Genomic DNA, 18,525 nt, shown 5'->3' with positions numbered 1-18,525 from the left:
GACGCCATGTATGGTCTATCATGTGCTGAAAAATGTCATTAAACCCATACCAACCAAACTACCATCCAGGAAACTAATTGCTTTGACTGTATACCCTAGTGATAAAAGCAGCTGCACCTTTTAATTTGATATATTGACACCTTTGAGGTTCATTGACAGTGTGACTGGAGTGCGGTGAGTACAGATAATAGTTTGCACATTGATTCATTTGATATTTCATGATCTAAACAATGCTTTCTTAATGAAGCAAAAGCTTAGTTTGCATAGATTGAGAAATAACTGTTGTTACACTCCAGTGACTGCTTAAAGCAGGGAGAAACCATTGTTTGGTTATGGTTCCCTTGAACAGCTGGATGATGTCTCCAGGTAAAAGGCAATCTTGCTGTGCCACAAGCTGTCATATCACTTCCTCAAGCAGCAATGTTATGTCTCTCAGTATCAGGCAATCTTGCTGTATCACCTGCTATTTCATGATGGGGTAGGGGTATGGCTAATTTTAACAGCCTTATGTCTAACAGTATCAAGCAATCTAGCTGTCTCACCAGGCTTTTATAGCTCCCTTGAAATGTCATATGTCGCCAAGTATGAAGCAATCTTGCTGTTGCACTAGACTTTTAAATGGCTGTCTTGAAGAGCCTTATCATGTCACATAGTATATGGCAATCATGCTGTATTACAAGAAATTTAATGGCTCACTTAAACAACCTTATCATGTGTCACAGTACAAGGCAATCATGCTGTATTACCAGACATTTAATGTCTCCCTTGAACAGCCTTATCATGTTTCACAGTATACTCCAGTCATACCAGAAATGTAATGGCTCCCTTGAACAGCCTTATGTCTCACAGTATAAGATAATCTTGCTGTATTATCAGACTTTGTAATGGCTCCCTTGAACAGCCTTATCGTGTTTCACAGTATACTCCAATCATACCAGAAATGTAATGGCTCCCTTGAACAGCCTTATGTCTCACAGTATAAGATAATCTTGCTGTATTATCAGACTTTGTAATGGCTCCCTTGAACAGCCTTATGTCTCACCATATAAGTCAATCATTATGTATTGCCAGACTTTTTAATGGCTTCTTTCAACAGCCTTATGATGTCTCACATTATAAGGCAGACTTACTCTATCACCAGCATCTTTATAACTCTTTAACTGCTGTACTATGTATCCCAGTATGAAGCAAACTTGCTGTATTGTCAGACTTTTTAATGGCTCTGTTGAACAGCCTTATCATGTCTCACAGTATAAGGTAATCATGCTGTTATCACCAGGCATTTTAATGGCTCCATTTAACAGCCTTACCATGTCTCACAGTATAACGTAAACATGCTGTATCACCAGACTTTTTAATGGCTCCCTTGCACAGCCTTATCATTTCTCACAGTATAAAAGGCAATCATGCTCTATCACCAGACTTTTAAATGGCTCCCTTGAACAGCCTTATCATGTCACACAGTTCAAGGCAATCTTGCTGTATCACCAGACTTTTAAATGGCTCCCTTGCACAGCCTTATCATTTCTCACAGTATAAAAGGCAATCATGCTGTATCACCAGACTTTTAAATGGCTCCCTTAAACAGCCTTAATTTGTCTCACAGTATAATGTTGGTGTATTACCAGACTTTTTAACGGCTCCCTTGAAAAACCTTAATATCACTGATATTTATCCAACTTGACACATCAACCTAATTACAGAAACACTGTATTTTAAACAAACTAAAGCTCAGATCTATTTATCTAACTGTCAGCTTACTCCAAAAATGTTTATAGGAACAGCCTGGAGTGTTTTTTTGAACAGCCTCAAGTATTTAGGAGAACAGCCTGGAGACATAAAGGATATTTTCTTGTATTGAGTGAATGACTCGTATATTTTCATTGAGTGGGTGAACAAAATTGTCATTAGTGTTTAAGCCACAATAAAAAATACCATAATATTCAGCTACAAGATAAAGTATATCAATTATTTATTTGGAACAAGCAAGTTTTCTTTTTATTTCAACCTCCAACATATTGGCTGGCTAAAGTGTATAACAATGAAGCAGCAAATTTCTCATGGTATCCCACATGATGAAATTGGCTCTTTACTGTTTATGCTGTGCTGTGTTTTTTATATATATTTGCACAGAAAATAGAAGTAAAAATAATTCTCTTTCCTAATTTAAGATAAAGAAAACACCTGAAAGGAAAAATTTAAAAAATATGTACAAATAATGTTACAAATTATGTATATTGTGGGATTTAAACCCATTATTTATGTGTGATAAGTCTCCATGCTTACCACTGGATCAAGCAGTAGGCAACATGGCAGATACAATTCCTTTTCATAATGTTATCTATGTTTTTTGACTTGAGTGAAAAAGACTTTATTGGTTATTATTTATTGTTTATTCAATTTTAGGCCATATAAGTAAGTTGGGAAATCTTACACAAGTTGTAAGAGACACAAAATTAATATGAAATCTGTATATAAAGAAACAAAATTAGGAATTGTCATTTCTGTTGTCAGCATTCCCCCAACCCGATCCAGAAGAAATCACCAGCAACACTCTTTTTGCCTCCATTATGATAGGAGATTTTCAAGGGGTCAAGAGAATACTGCAGAAAGAACCACAAATGGTATGTAACTTGTATAAAGATTATTTGTATGCCATTTCTCAACTTCTACAATATAAATTTATCATCCAATGAAACTCCTTACTGATCATTACTGGTTTAAGTGGAGTTTGTATGCTGTGGAACTTTTAGTTTCCTGTTCATTGTACCTCACCATAAATGTTGTCAGGGTAGTTACTTTGTCCATCCATCCAGTCAAGTTTTGCATTTATCATATGTATTACCATAACTGTGGTCAGGGTAGTTACTTTGTCCATCCAACAAGTCAAGTTTTGCATTTACCATATGTGTTACCATAAATGTGGTCAGGGTATGTACTTTGTCCATCCATTCAGTCAAGTTTTGCATTTACCATATGTGTTACCATAAATGTGGTCAGGGTAGTTACTATGTCCATCCATCCAGTCAAGTTTTGCATTTACCATATGTGTTACCATAAATGTGGTCAGGGTAGTTACTTTGTCCATCCATCCAGTCAAGTTTGGTGTTTACCATATGTATCACCATAAATGTGGTCAGCGTAGTTACTTTGTCCATCCATCCAGTCAGGTTTTGCATTTATCATATGTATTACCATAAATGTGGTCAGGGTAGTTACTTTGTCCATCCATCCAGACAAGTTTTGCATTTACCACATGTGTTATCATAAATGTGGTCAGGGTAGTTACTTTGTCCATCCATCCAGACATGTTTTGCATTTATCATATGTATTACCATAACTGTGGTCAGGGTATGTACTTTGTCCATCCATCCAGTCAAGTTTTGCATTTACCATATGTGTTACCATAAATGTGGTCAGGGTATGTACTTTGCCCATCCATTCAGTCAAGTTTTGCATTTACCATATGTATTACCATAAATGTGGACAGGGTAGTTACTATGTCCATCCATCCAGTCAAGTTTTACATTTACCATATGTATTACCATAACTGTGATCAGGATATGTTAATGTTGATGTTGTGGTGTTTAACGCCATTTTTCAGCACACGATAGGCTATACATGGCAGCCAGTATTAATGGTGGAGGAAGAACCCGGCAAAACACCGGGAAGAACCACCGACCCACAAGAAGGTGGTCAGGATAGTTACTTTGTCCATCCATCCAGTCAAGCTTGGCATTTACCATATACATTGCCATAAATGTGGTCAGGGTAGTTACTTTGTCCATCCATCCAGTCAAGCTTGGCATTTACCATATATATTACCATAAATGTGGTCAGGGTAGTTACTTTGTCCATCCATCCAGTCAAGTTTTGCATTTATCATATGTATTACCATAAATGTGGGCAGGGTATGTACTTTGTCCATCCATCCAGACATGTTTTGCATTTATCATATGTATTACTATAAATGTGGTCAGGGTATGTACTTTGTCCATCCATCCAGTCAAGTTTTGCATTTACCATTTGTATTACCATAACTGTGGTCAGGGTATGTACTTTGTCCATCCATCCAGTCAAGCTTGGCATTTACCATATGTATTGCCATAAATGTGGTCAGGGTATGTACTTTGTCCATCCATCCAGTCAAGTTTTGCATTTACCATATGTATTACCATAACTGTGGTCAGGGTAGTTACTTTGTCCATCCATCCAGTCAAGCTTGGCATTTACCATATGTATTACCATAAATGTGGTCAGGGTATGTACTTTGTCCATCCATCCAGACATGTTTTGCATTTATCATATGTATTACCATAAATGTGGTCAGGGTATGTACTTTGTACATCCATCCAGTCAAGTTTTGCATTTACCATATGTATTACCATAAATGTGGTCAGGGTATGTACTTTGTCCATCCATCCAGACATGTTTTGCATTTATCATATGTATTACCATAAATGTGATCAGGGTATGTACTTTGTCCATCCATCCAGTCAAGCTTGGCATTTACCATATGTATTACCATAAATGTGGTCAGGGTATGTACTTTGTCCATCCATCCAGTCAAGCTTGGCATTTACCATATGTATTGCCATAAATGTGGTCAGGGTATGTACTTTGTCCATCCATCCAGTCAAGCTTGGCATTTATCATATGTATTGCCATAAATGTGGTCAGGGTATGTACTTTGTCCATCCATCCAGTCAAGTTTTGCATTTACCATATGTATTACCATAACTGTGGTCAGGGTAGTTACTTTGTCCATCCATCCAGTCAAGCTTGGCATTTACCATATGTATTACCATAAATGTGGTCAGGGTATGTACTTTGTCCATCCATCCAGACATGTTTTGCATTTATCATATGTATTACCATAAATGTGGTCAGGGTATGTACTTTGTACATCCATCCAGTCAAGTTTTGCATTTACCATATGTATTACCATAAATGTGGTCAGGGTATGTACTTTGTCCATCCATCCAGACATGTTTTGCATTTATCATATGTATTACCATAAATGTGATCAGGGTATGTACTTTGTCCATCCATCCAGTCAAGCTTGGCATTTACCATATGTATTACCATAAATGTGGTCAGGGTATGTACTTTGTCCATCCATCCAGTCAAGCTTGGCATTTACCATATGTATTGCCATAAATGTGGTCAGGGTATGTACTTTGTCCATCCATCCAGTCAAGCTTAGCATTTATCATATGTATTGCCATAAATTTGTCAGGGTATGTACTTTGTCCATCCAGCCAGTCAAGGTTGGCATTTATCATATGTAATAGCATACAAGTCAGATCCAGCTCCACACTGCATAGACCCAGATCTGTCATTGCATAATGTGCTGACAGATCTGGGTCTATGCAGTTTGTTAGGAGTAATTAGGAGAACAAACGACACAGACCATAGTCTGCCACCATGTTATGTGATGGCAGATCAAGTTCTATCTTGTTTACATTGGGACGTAACTTAAAAAGCTGGTATATACTGTATTTAAGTTTCTAATGGTCTCTATGGGGTATCTTTGTTCAGCATACACATTTGTATTTGAAGTGTTGCAAATTAGTAATGACTTCTAAGCAGATGGAAAAGCTTTTAAATGACTTCTCAAACAATACTCAAGAGAATTTGATCAGCTTTGAGATAAAGCATCTTTGCATTCTACCTTGGTCAAATATGGGCAAAGATGCAGAACATAAAGAAATCTTTAAACTTTTGTAATCAGCAGTATAAAAAGAAATTTCCATAGGAAGCGTCCTCTTGACCTAGATTTATTGACCATCTGCTCTTGCACTTGGCTATTAGGCATGTGTCAGCTAGATGACCAGTCTCAGACCTACTTGGGCCTCTTGTTTAAGACACATTTATCACATGCAGTCTTTTGAAACAAAACAAATAGGATTATTTACAGATGATCACCTGTTGAAAGATGAAATATTGCTGCAGTAGCAATTGACTTAGCATTAATAAAAAATCGAAATACCTCAAAAACTTCCAACATTTCTGATCACCTGTAGATTTCAACATTGACCAACAACAGCAGTGATCATTTGTATTTACAATCTGTGATCTCAATCTCTTGCTGAAATATAGACATGCCAAAAATGTTTGTCAAAAAATGACACTTTATTGACCTTCATAATGTTGACAAATTTACATTGCAGCACCATTTGTCAAGTTGTCAGACATTTCACCCCAATATATATATATATATATATATATATATATATATATATATATATATATATATATGTGCATGTGTGGTTGTGTGTGTGTGTGTGTATATACACATTCTTTTCACTCATTTATTGGTGTTTCTCTCTGCTGCATTTGACAGTATTACTTATTGAATACTGTACAAGTTATATAAGAATGACCCTCCCAGTATCAGTAATCCCTCCCTTTCATGCTATAATAAATTTGAAAACTCTAGTTTTTGAAGAACAAAAAATACCATGAGGAATTTTGGGTCAGACACTATCTGTGTCATCAACATAAATCACCAAACTGTTTGGTTAGTATGGTCCAATCAACCAGACACTTGCATGCAACATAGAGAATTGAGAAGAAATCAGTTTAAATCTCTTGAGTGATATAGCTCATACCTCAAAATGGCGAGAGAAAGTTACACAATTAGTGCGCCACTTAACTGAGAGAAACATCAATGAACAAGTGAAAAGAATTGGTGTCATTGTTATGATGTCTTTGTTAATTATTTTTAAGTCATATACAGTGTAAATAGCATGAGGTGCAAATAATACACCAAGTTCATCAACGCATTTGTTGAATCAAATTACTGGCTTAAAATGGACTTGCTTCAGCTGCAAGTATACAAGGTTTATGATACTGGTGTAACTTTGACTAAATTAGAGAGCTAGTTTTTTTTATGCACACCACAACAGAATGTATCATTTATCCAAATTATCTTAACATTCATGTTATTCAGTTTGTTTTGATTGTTGAGATTCAGCTGTACACTGTACTATATTGTAAAAAAGTCTTTCAGTCTTTGCTAAGATTCATTTGTACACTGTACGATATTTAAAGTCATTAACGTCATATCTGTCATCACGTTCACCTTGACCTTAACTTTGACCCATTTCAGATGTTATTGAAGGAGGAGGAGGATAAAACACCACTTCATATGGCCAGTAACTGTGGTAATGTGGAGATTGTTGACTTCCTATGTCAGCAGGGTGTCCCGCTGGACGATGTGGACAGTGATGGCAACACACCACTGCTTGTGGCCTCGGACAAGTAGGCTGATTACACACATCTATCAAGTACCAGATAATATTTGTCATCTTGTACCATTTGTAAAATATTGCTTAAACATGTTATCGTTTTTTTTGTTATTATACAAATGATGGTACTTTGCCATCAAAAGTGACCACTATAAAATTGTGATGATTACTATAAATATAAAAGTGTATAAAAGTGTGCTGTCCAATATACTGTTTATACATGTGAATATCTGATGCACTCTCTCCATATAATGCCATTTGTTATAATATAATTTCTGCTATAAGGCACGAATATATATATATATATATATATATATATATATATATATATATATATATATATATATATATATATATAACATCCCATTTCATGTAGAGATACTAAAATTATATCTATCATACACTTCATTAAAAGAAAGTCTCACTGTTAAGCAGTCAGGCAGTAAAATTTATGGTTGCCATTGACACTGTTACAATGAGGGAGTATTATACAGGTTTTCTGTAGATGGTTCCCATTTACAGTGTTATAATGAGGGACTATTGTACAGGTTTTCTATGTAAGGATCCCATTGGCAGTGTTATAAGTAGGGACTATTTAAGAGGTTTGCTATATATTGTTCCAATAGACACTGTTATAATGAGGGATTACTATACAACTTTTCTATATATGTTTCCTATGGACAGTGTTATAATGAGGGAGTATTATACAGGTTTTCTATTGTTCCCATTGACAGTGTTATAATGAGTGATTATCATACAGGTTTGCTATATAAGGTTACTATGGACATTGCTATAATGAGGGAGTATGATATAGGTTTTCTATGTAAGGTTCCTATTGACAGTGTTATAATGAGGGAATATTATAGAGGTTTGTTATGTATGGTTTCCATGGATAGTGTTATTATGAGGTAGTATTACAGAGGTTTTTCTATATATGTTTTTTATGGACAGTGTTATAATGAGGGATTATCATACATGTTTTTATATATGGTTCCCATGGACAGTGTTATAATGAGGGATTATTGTACATGTACCAGTTTGTTTCAAAAGAACTATTGGTTTCTTTGACTTTTCCACATTCAACCATACATTGTTTGCTCAAGAATCACCTAAGGTAACTATTAAAAATTTTCATAGATATTGTAAATATAGATATAAACAATAAAAGTAATGAATCTAAAATTGATGATATTCAATTTAAGAAATAAGAATTATATGCTTGAAACTGTACAAAAATGAACCTTTTCCAAAATTAGTGTGACCTATTGACTTTGTAGCCATTAAAACCATACAAAAGTGAACATTTTTCAAAGTTAGTGTGACCTAATGACTATATTGTGTCTGTGTACAGAATAATTTGTGTATTTTCAGTTCAAGGGTCATAGACCAAAAGAGCTGATGGGATGGTATGTTGTCCAACATCCTGTGTCTCTTCATCCATTAGCACATGAACCTTAGTTTACACACACATCCTTCCATATGCCTATTTGGTCCTAAAAGAGAATGTTACTGTTGTACGTCCAATATGGCCACTGCAGCAGCCATCTTGAAAATCTTGATATCAAATAGACTTCTGAATGGATCATCATGTCAACATGGAGTTTTCACTAAAAGACTTCTTATGATGTTTTGATGGTTGCACTTAGTCATCCAGTATGGCCAGTGTAAAGGACATCTTCAAAATCTCCTCTTGAATGAATCATTATATCAGCATGGAGGTTTCACTTAAAGACCGGATGTCTAGTTGGTCCTATGTGACAATGGTACTTATCTGACATTCATTATGACTGCCATGGCAGCGATCTTCAAAATCTTGTTATCGCTAATATTTCTGGATGGAAAGACTAAATCAACATGGTGTTTTTGCTGGAAAACTTATGATGTCTACTTGGCCTGAAATACAATGGTGTTGATCTGATATCCAATATGGTTGCCAGAACAGCCATATTGAAAATCTTATTGCTAGTCCTCCAAGATAGAAAGTCACATCAGTATTAGGTTTTCACCAGGAGAGCAGTTAAAGCAAACAAATGGTCCTGTCTTGAATTTCTGGGTCTTTTCAGACTGTGTAGGGACTGCTTCAGTGGCCTAGTGGTTAGAGTATCCGCCTCAGATGCAGGAGGTCGTGGGTTTGATCTATGGCCAAGTCATACCAAAGACTTACAAAAATGGTACTAACAGCTGCCTCGCTTGGTGCTCAGCATTAAGAGATTACTGTTAGGACTGGTCATCCTGGTGTCAGGATAATGTGACTGGGTGGGACATCATGCTACATGTCTGCGGCATGATGCCCCAGTGCTAGACATCACTATAAACTGCCACACTGCAGACATCTTAGCGATATGACTGAAAAATTGTTAAAACTATGTTAAAAATCCAAATCACACACACGCACACACAGACTGTAGGATGTCATACCCACCAATGGAGTTTTGTCACCTACCTCCTTAGATCTGAAATTGCCAAAATTTAAAATTTAAATAGCTGCTGTATCCTCCATATAAAGTTAATTGTACAATGCATGTAGCTGGTTGATATATAAGGGTAATTTGCTGTAGTAGGTTTCTTCACTTGAAAGGGGAACATATTCAGCTATTTGTTATAGCAGGTGCAAATTTTTCCATCATTTCTTGGTGTCAGTTGATGGTAAATACCAATTTGCAGTTTTGGGATTTGACTGAGATAGTAACAGAAAAATAGCATTTGACAGATGACAGTATGCTCTATTTTGCATTTGACAGATGACACTATGTACAAATTTGCATTTGACTGATATCACTATGCACTAATTTGCATTTTACTGATGACACTATGCACTATTTTGCATTTGACTGATGACACTTTGCACTAATTTGCATTTGACTTTGACTGCTGTGGTGGCCTAGTGATTAGAGCGTCTGCCTTGGATGTAGGAGGTTGTGGGTTCGATCCCTGGCCAAGTCATACCAAAGACTTACAAAAATGGTACTAACAGCTTCCTCGCTTGGCGCTCAGCATTAAAAGGTTAGTGTTAGGACTGGTCGGCCTGGTGTCAGGATAATGTGACTGGGTGGGACATTATGCTACATGTCTGCGACATGATGCCCCAGTGCTAGGCATCACTATAAACTGCCACACTGCAGACATCATAGATACATTGTTAAAGCTACATTAAAAATCCAAATCACACACACACACACACATGCATTTGACTGATGACACTATACATTATTTTGCATTTGACTGATGACACTATACATTATTTTGCATTTGACTGATGACAATATACATTATTTTGCATTTGACTGATGACACTATACTTTATTTTGCATTTGACTGATGACACTATACATTATTTTGCATTTGACTGATGACACTATACATTATTTTGCATTTGACTGATGACAATATACATTATTTTGCATTTGACCGATGACAATATACATTATTTTGCTTTAGACTGATGACACTATACATTATTTTGCATTTGACTGATGACAATATACATTATTTTGCATTTGACTGATGACAATATACATTATTTTGCATTTGACTGATGACAATATACATTTTGTATTTGACTGATGACACTATACATTATTTTGCATTTGACTGATGACACTATACATTATTTTGCATTTGACTGATGACAATATACATTATTTGCATTTGACTGATGACAATATACATTATTTTGTATTTGACTGATGACAATATACATTATTTTGTATTTGACTGATGACACTATACATTATTTTGCTTTAGACTGATGACACTATACATTATTTTGCATTTGACTGATGACAATATACATTATTTTGCATTTGACTGATGACAATATACATTATTTCGCTTTAGACTGATGACACTATACATTATTTTGTATTTGATTGATGACACTATACATTTTTTTGTATTTGACTGATGACACTATACATTATTTTGCATTTGACTACTGATGACACTATACATTATTTTGCTTTAGACTGATGACAATATACATTATTTTGTATTTAACTGATGACACTATACATTATTTTGTATTTGACTGATGACAATATACATTATTTTGCATTTGACTGATGACACTATACATTATTTTGCATTTGACTGATGACACTATACATTATTTTGTATTTGACTGATGACACTATACATTATTTTGTATTTGACTGATGACACTATACATTATTTTGCATTTGACTGATGACACTATACATTATTTTGCATTTGACTACTGATGACACTATACATTATTTTGTATTTGACTGATGACAATATACATTATTTTGTATTTGACTGATGACACTATACATTATTTTGCATTATTTGGATCTCATGTATGACTTGATCTCATACCTGGTCATTCCAGGGGTCACCTGGATGTAATGAAGCTGCTGATAGAAAAAGGGGCCAACAAGAATGCCAAAAACAAGAATGATGAAGGTGCTATATTCAGCATGGTCAAACAGAGAAACAAAGAGGGCTTGAAACTCCTGCAGAAATTTGATTGTGATATAAACAGTAAGGTAAGGTTTAGACAGAAAATACCAGAAAAATTATAAAACAATGCCAGCCTTAAAAACGGCACACTTCAGATGTCCAAGTTCAGTCAATATTTTTGTCTCAAAAGTAAGCCATCCTGACTAATAAGCTACGATATATATTTAAGTCAAAATTTGTGCATATTTTATATATTTACATCTGAAGATAGACTCAGAATTAGTATGTATATAATATATTTACACTTAGAGACAAATTTTTATCTTCATGGAATAGTCACTGATATTTTTAACCATATATAAGAAGGTAATTACATAAATACAAGTTGACAGATAAATAAAATTATAATTAATTATCATTTCATGTTGGAAAACATGAAATTTAGATGTTTAAAAGTATGACATTTAAATGTTTAATTATATGAAATTAAAAGTTTTAAAAGTATGAAATCTCAATGTTTAAAGGTATGAAATTTAGATATTTAAAAATGTGAAATTTAAATATTATTTTACAAAGTTAATGTGACATACTTTTTTATTTAGGTTATTTAAGAAGTAATTTTTTATCAATTATCTGTTGATACTTTCTGCTTTAAAATATATTTTAGCCTTTTGAAAAAATGAAGCCTCCCTTTAAAAGTAAGCCTTTTGAAAAAATAAGCCAAAAAAATAAGCCTAACTTCAAAAGTTAGCCTTTCTAAAAAAGAAGGCATAACTTCAAAAGTAAGCCCTTAAAAATATAAACCTACTTCAAAAGGAAGCCTTTCAAAAGAAATAAGTCTAACTTCAAAAGTAAGTCTTTCGAAAAAAATAAGCCTAACTTCAAAAGTAAGTTTTTCTAAAAAAGAAGTCTAACTTCAAAAGTGAGCCTTTTTAAAAAATTAGCCAAATAAGCCTAACTTCAAAGGTAAACCTTTCTAAAAAAATAAGCCTAACTTCAAAAGTTAAGCCTTCCAACAAAAAAATAAGCCTATTTTCAAAAGTAAGCCTTTCTATAAAAAATAAGCCTAACTTCAAAAGTAAGCCTTTCTAAAAATAATAAGCCTAACTTCAAAAGTAAGCCTTTCTCAGACATATACCTGACATAAATTACTATTGATAATGGTAAACCACAGCTAATTTGGAATATTAGGGACTCCAACTGAGGTGCATGGTTGTGAAAAATTTATGAAATTCTGTGTGAGAGTAAAGAACTTTCATTATTTACCATCTACCAAAATTTATATGATACAGTTTCAGAATTGATGGTATCTGGAAGTTTAGATTTTTTTAAGAAGTAAACATTTTGGGACTTTCTAGCGTTAGAGGCTTCATTTTGAACAGTGAAAGGAGGAGCATGCGTTTGACACATTCTAAATAACCCTTTCCCTGAGAGAGTGTAGGGCATTTTAGGCAGTTGATATACATGTACCAAAGTTATCAGTGCAGTGCGCTGTAAATAGAACACTGTCACCTATTTGACTCCATACATATGGGGGGGCTTCGAGTGGTCTAAAGCGCTCGCTCACCATTCCATAACATGGGTGCGTGAGAAAGCTTGCAAGTAGCTTCTCATGGGTCAGTGGATCTTCCCAGGGTTTTCCATGCTCTTCCTCCACCATTTATACTGGCTGCCATGTATACCTATCTTGTGTTGTAAAGTGGCATTAAACCCTACAACAACAACAACAATCCATATACATAGGCCTGCCTGTTAACTGTTACAGCAGTGTAGTGCATGTTATGTTCAACATCAGTTTGAATAAAATCTGATCATTTTACTTGTATAATTATTTTTAACGTAAGAAATTTTTATGTGCTTTAAAATCTTGACAGAACTCATTCACTATCAAGCCAACAAAGCCGTGTGCCCAACCACATCTGCCATTTCTCATACTTGAATTTACAAGTTCTTTGTCTACATCAGCATCACTAAGTCATCTGAATTTTATAATTTATAGAAATTAATTGTTGCCTACATCAATATCAGAGGCTTTACCTAAGTTATTGAAGCTTTCATAGTTGTGATTCTAATCATGAAAACTCAAGTAAGCACTGAACGAAATACATGACATCCATTTTGGAGAATGGAGAATCCAACCCAGTCACTTTAACCCTTTAGCTACTAGAGCTGTTGTGCAGTTTCACTACTGCTGAGTGCTATCATATCAGTTTGAGACTACTGACTAAGAGACTGGTTCCTAGGCTGAATACTAGAGCATCATCATGGCTGACTACAGAAACTGACAATGAAAACATGGTTACATTTATATTCATTATTTCATTAATTTTCGCTGGATTTCAGTGAAATATAAATCAGCTTACCTTGTATAGTGTCTGTTATTCATATATTTCCACTTTATATTACAAAGTTGAGAGTGTTACCTCTCAAAACAGTCATTATCCACACATAAATGATGATGTATATTTCAAAATATGCCCACATCTCCGTGATACTGATTTCATACCATTTCAGCCTCAGGTCTTGCCTTTGGTCCCCCATTTTCTTGACATAATTGTTTGTTTCTTTCCCAAGCTTTTCCACCAGACATTCAGGAAAAAACTTGAGAAAAAAATCTTTCTCATTGCTTAGTGGTCCAAGCTCGATTGTTGGACCAACACGAGAATCGAAATCATTGATCTCAAACACGGCAAGGTCATCACTCCATTGTGCAAGTGGGACTATGTCTTCCTTGTCATCCGATTAAAAATCACTTGCATCTGGTGTTGAAACAACTAATATGAATATCCGATCCATTTTCTATGAATGCTCCATTAAATTCTTCAATATCGCTTGCACTGAACCCTTTAACATTGCTCATATCTGAATTGGAATCCATCTTTGTTTATCTCAACTACATGTGTTTCGTAAAGTGCAGAAAATCCCCGACAGTGTGTCTAAATTTAACCTCTCAGCTTTCACACTTGTATCAAATTGTTGAGTAAACAGTTCTCTCATTGGTTATGATAATCAAAAATATGTAAGGTTCTGTACTTTCAACCAATCAACGTTTAGTTCACATAGCAGTCCGTCTGCATAGATGCGACACTCGGGTTTCTAGTACTGCTGAACTATACGCACATAAGCGACACTGGGGTAGTAAACTAGGCTTATCGACACTGCATATATGCATCAGTGGAGTTCAGGAGCTATTTACAGGTGACGCTTAGATGCGGTAGTCATAGCTAAAGGATTAAATAGCAAATTATGACTTGAGTTTGAACAGTCTGATCTGACATAATAGTCATTCACATCAATGACTGTAGAATCAAATAGGGTTTTTTCCTGAAGGTGGTACTATGAAAACCAGTTCAAAATGGCTGATTGTTACAGCAACCATCCAGAGGCACTACAATGGGAATGGTGTGCAGACATTCAAACTCGCTTTCATGTGAATTGGGTAGAGGCGTCTAAAGGCGCTTCCATGAGGTAAAGGGTTAATAAATCCACCAATGTATTATTCTTAATATATCTATTGAATTATTAATCAAATCCACCAGTTTATTATTCTTAATATATCTATTGAATTATTAATCAAATCCACCAATGTATTATTCTTAATATATCTATTGATTAATTAATCAAATCCACCAATGTATTATTCTTAATATATCTATTGAATTATTAATCAAATCCACCAATGTATTATTCTTAATATAACTATTAATCAAATCCACAAATGTATTATTCTTAATATATCTATTGAATTATTAATCATTGAGTTTGATGTCACGAGTGTCAGAATGTATGTTTAAAGAGGTTGAACAAATGTTTTTAATTATCTGAGGATGTGTGTGTGTGTGTGTGTATATATATATATATATATATATATATATATATATATATATATATATATATAAATGCTTCACAAAGTTCAAAGCTTACACCATGCTTATAGTCAAAGCCTGATCTAATAGTTAAACTTTTATGTTGAAAATCTCAACTTCTTAAACTCATTTCATAGTGTCATATCTGTGCTCAAATTTGTGAAAATATTTGGAAAGAGAGTTTTCGTACATGGAGAATATTTCATACTAGTATCTTTGATAGATTTTGGGATTTTTGACACCCATATTTTGCATGCTTCATCATGTTGCAGGACAACCTGAGCCAGTCACCGCTTTACGAGGCCATTAACTCCAATGATGAAGAGCTCCAGAACATTATACTGGGATGGCCAAGGCTGGATATTAGTAGTAAAGATAAGATGGGATTCAGCCCTCTCTGCTATGCTTGCAAAAAAGGAAGCATATAGTAAGTTCTTTTCTTATGAAAAGAAAAGTGATCAAAGGAAATTAGGAAAATAGTTGACCCATTATCATATTTACAGGATTTGTTATCCCTATGGTTTTTCTAAAACCCATGTTAATGGGAAGCGAGAAGTTTCAATCATTTTTTCGCCAGAGTTGGTATCATCACCATCAACAGTTTGTTAAGGTTCTGGTTAAAGTTTTTCATTGGCATGTATTTCCTAAACCCTTTGATAGTATGTCATCATACTAGGCATGAATCATTATAAAGCTGAGGCAGTTTATTCTTTGACATAATACCCGCCAATCCCCGATTCTAATTTTGCAATGTTTACATGTGTAAATGGTTCTGTTTTTATTGCCAGTAAATGATTACTAAATCAGTAAACGTGTACACAAACATGCTTGATGATGTCACACATTTAAAAATTTTGGTAAACATCACAGCTGCAGTTTTTTCTTTGACATTTTAACTGCTAACCTCCACACAGTGTTGGGGGTTTCGGGGACTCAAAAAGTGTGTTTTGACGTCCCAAGGGCATGTCAGAGCACACAACTCAACAAAAGCAACCCTGTACAAGTTATCAACTCACATGAGCCTATCAAAATGACTAGAAATTCAAATTTGAATAAAAGAATTTTTTTTAAAAAATAATTAGTACGCTGGCAATAAAAAATAGATGATAGGCTTAGCTCTGTCAAAATATCATCACCACAAGCACATATGTGCCCACCCTCATATAATTACTGCCACATAGATATAATTAAAAAAACAACAAATCAAGCTTCTGTCTTTAAAATCCATTGGACAGTGAAATAGTCTTAATTTCATATTTTGGACAGTGAAATAGTCGTAATTAGATCTATTGAACAGTGAAATAGTCTTAATTAGATCCATTGGACAGTGAAATACAGTCTTAATTAGATCTATTGGACAGTGAAATACAGTCTTAATTAGATCTATTGAACAGTAAAATACAGTCTTAATTATATCTATTGAACAGTAAAATACAGTCTTAATTAGATCCATTGGACAGTGAAATACAGTCTTAATTAGATCCATTGGACAGTGAAATACAGTCTTAATTAGATCTTTTGGACAATGAAATAGTCTTAATTCTATCTATTGGACAGTAAAATACAGTCTTAATTAGATATGCTCAAAGGACTTCAGACAACATCCTTCTGACTATTGTCCTCCAATTTCTCTAATCGCTTTACCTTTTAATTGCCTCTATGACAAGCAACTGTATTGACCCAAGGATAAGTTTACATAAGCATTAAGCATGACTGTTTATTCAGGATACTAGTTATGGGTATATAGCACTATGCAGGACTGTTTATTCAGGATACTAGTTATGAGTATATAGCACTATGCAGGACTGTTTATTCAGGATACTAGTTATGGGTATATAGCACTATGCAGGACTGTTTATTCAGGATACTAGTTATAGGTATATAGGGGGCTTTCACGGTTGCAATGGAGTTACTGATCGTAGCACCTAAAATTACTGCCCTTAGCTCCAATGCGCATACCCACAAAAAATTTCCAGTTCCGGATAGTTCACTGTTCTACACTTGGATAGTGAAACATAAAGTCAACAAAGGAAGGTATTTTAGCTGTACTACATACAGATCATTATGGTTAAAGCAATGAATCAATTATATATGTCAAACATATTTTGTTCTTACTAGGAGAATAATTATAGACATTAAATCAGATAATTAGATTCAGTGTCCATACTTACATTATATTAGATAATTAAATAATATTTTCTTTCCATACATAAATGATATCAAATTATTAAATTAAATACACTGTCCATACCTGATAATATAGATTCATTAGCCATAATTTCAGATACATTTGTAGGAACATTTCACTTTGCTCTCTGATTTTAAACATTTATTACATATTTTTGGCCATATAACTTTAACGAAAACAATCTCAACAATTTGCATTTTGCATAGGTTTATATATCCTTCTTTCTCAATTACTTTCGCAAGGCTAATAGTTCGTTTATAACACTAGTTAAGAAAGTGATAACACAAGTTCCATAAGAAAATTATAACATGAATTCGATACGTCAGCTGATTATAACGCTATGTATTTTAAACCAGAAAAGATTTTTTTAAAAAAAATGGAACACAGTATTTTATGTATTCAGAGGAACTTAACAAAGCAATAATTACATTAGCTATCATAACAGTAAAGGAGTGTAATTTATGCTGACAATATATTTATTCATATTTGGGTGTAAATATCGTACAATATTCAGATTAAATAACATGCCAAATGGCGTTTTTTTTTTTTTTTCATTTTCTTTTTGACTTTTGAAACATCAAGTATCAGATGGTACATGCAATAACTTTCAGCATGATTTTTCTTTGTTATGCTGACATGTAAAACTCTCAAATTTGCTGGGTTCTTTATACAACATTTCTGATTGCCACCAGCAGATTCATCTAGAACAGCCTTCTTAAAATTAGTTTAGTTCTGTTTAACTTTTCTTGCATCAAATATGTAAGTTTTGAAGATCCAATTATTTCACCGATTCTGC

The 18,525-nt window shown here is 34.2% G+C and overlaps 1 protein-coding gene across 2 annotated transcripts in view; it reads left to right on the top strand.

Annotated features, from left to right (window-relative positions):
• LOC149782445 (E3 ubiquitin-protein ligase MIB2-like) overlaps positions 1 to 18,525 on the top strand; it is a 174,729-nt gene that overhangs the window by 103,825 nt on the left and 52,379 nt on the right. For both annotated transcript variants that reach the window (XM_089933859.1, XM_089933860.1), the window contains 4 exons: positions 2,515 to 2,624; positions 7,115 to 7,266; positions 11,605 to 11,761; positions 15,814 to 15,968. In XM_089933859.1, coding sequence (XP_089789985.1) covers positions 2,515 to 2,624; positions 7,115 to 7,266; positions 11,605 to 11,761; positions 15,814 to 15,968 — 574 coding nt within the window. The remainder of the gene's footprint in view (positions 1 to 2,514; positions 2,625 to 7,114; positions 7,267 to 11,604; positions 11,762 to 15,813; positions 15,969 to 18,525) is intronic.

The sequence above is a fragment of the Sinohyriopsis cumingii genome, chromosome 15 (assembly GCF_028554795.1).
Source record: "Sinohyriopsis cumingii isolate HCF-2022 chromosome 15, ASM2855479v2, whole genome shotgun sequence".
NCBI classification, from domain to species: Eukaryota; Metazoa; Mollusca; class Bivalvia; order Unionida; family Unionidae; genus Sinohyriopsis; species Sinohyriopsis cumingii.
The sequence above is the reverse complement of the archived record's forward strand: the minus strand, read 5'-3'. Positions and strand labels throughout refer to the sequence as shown.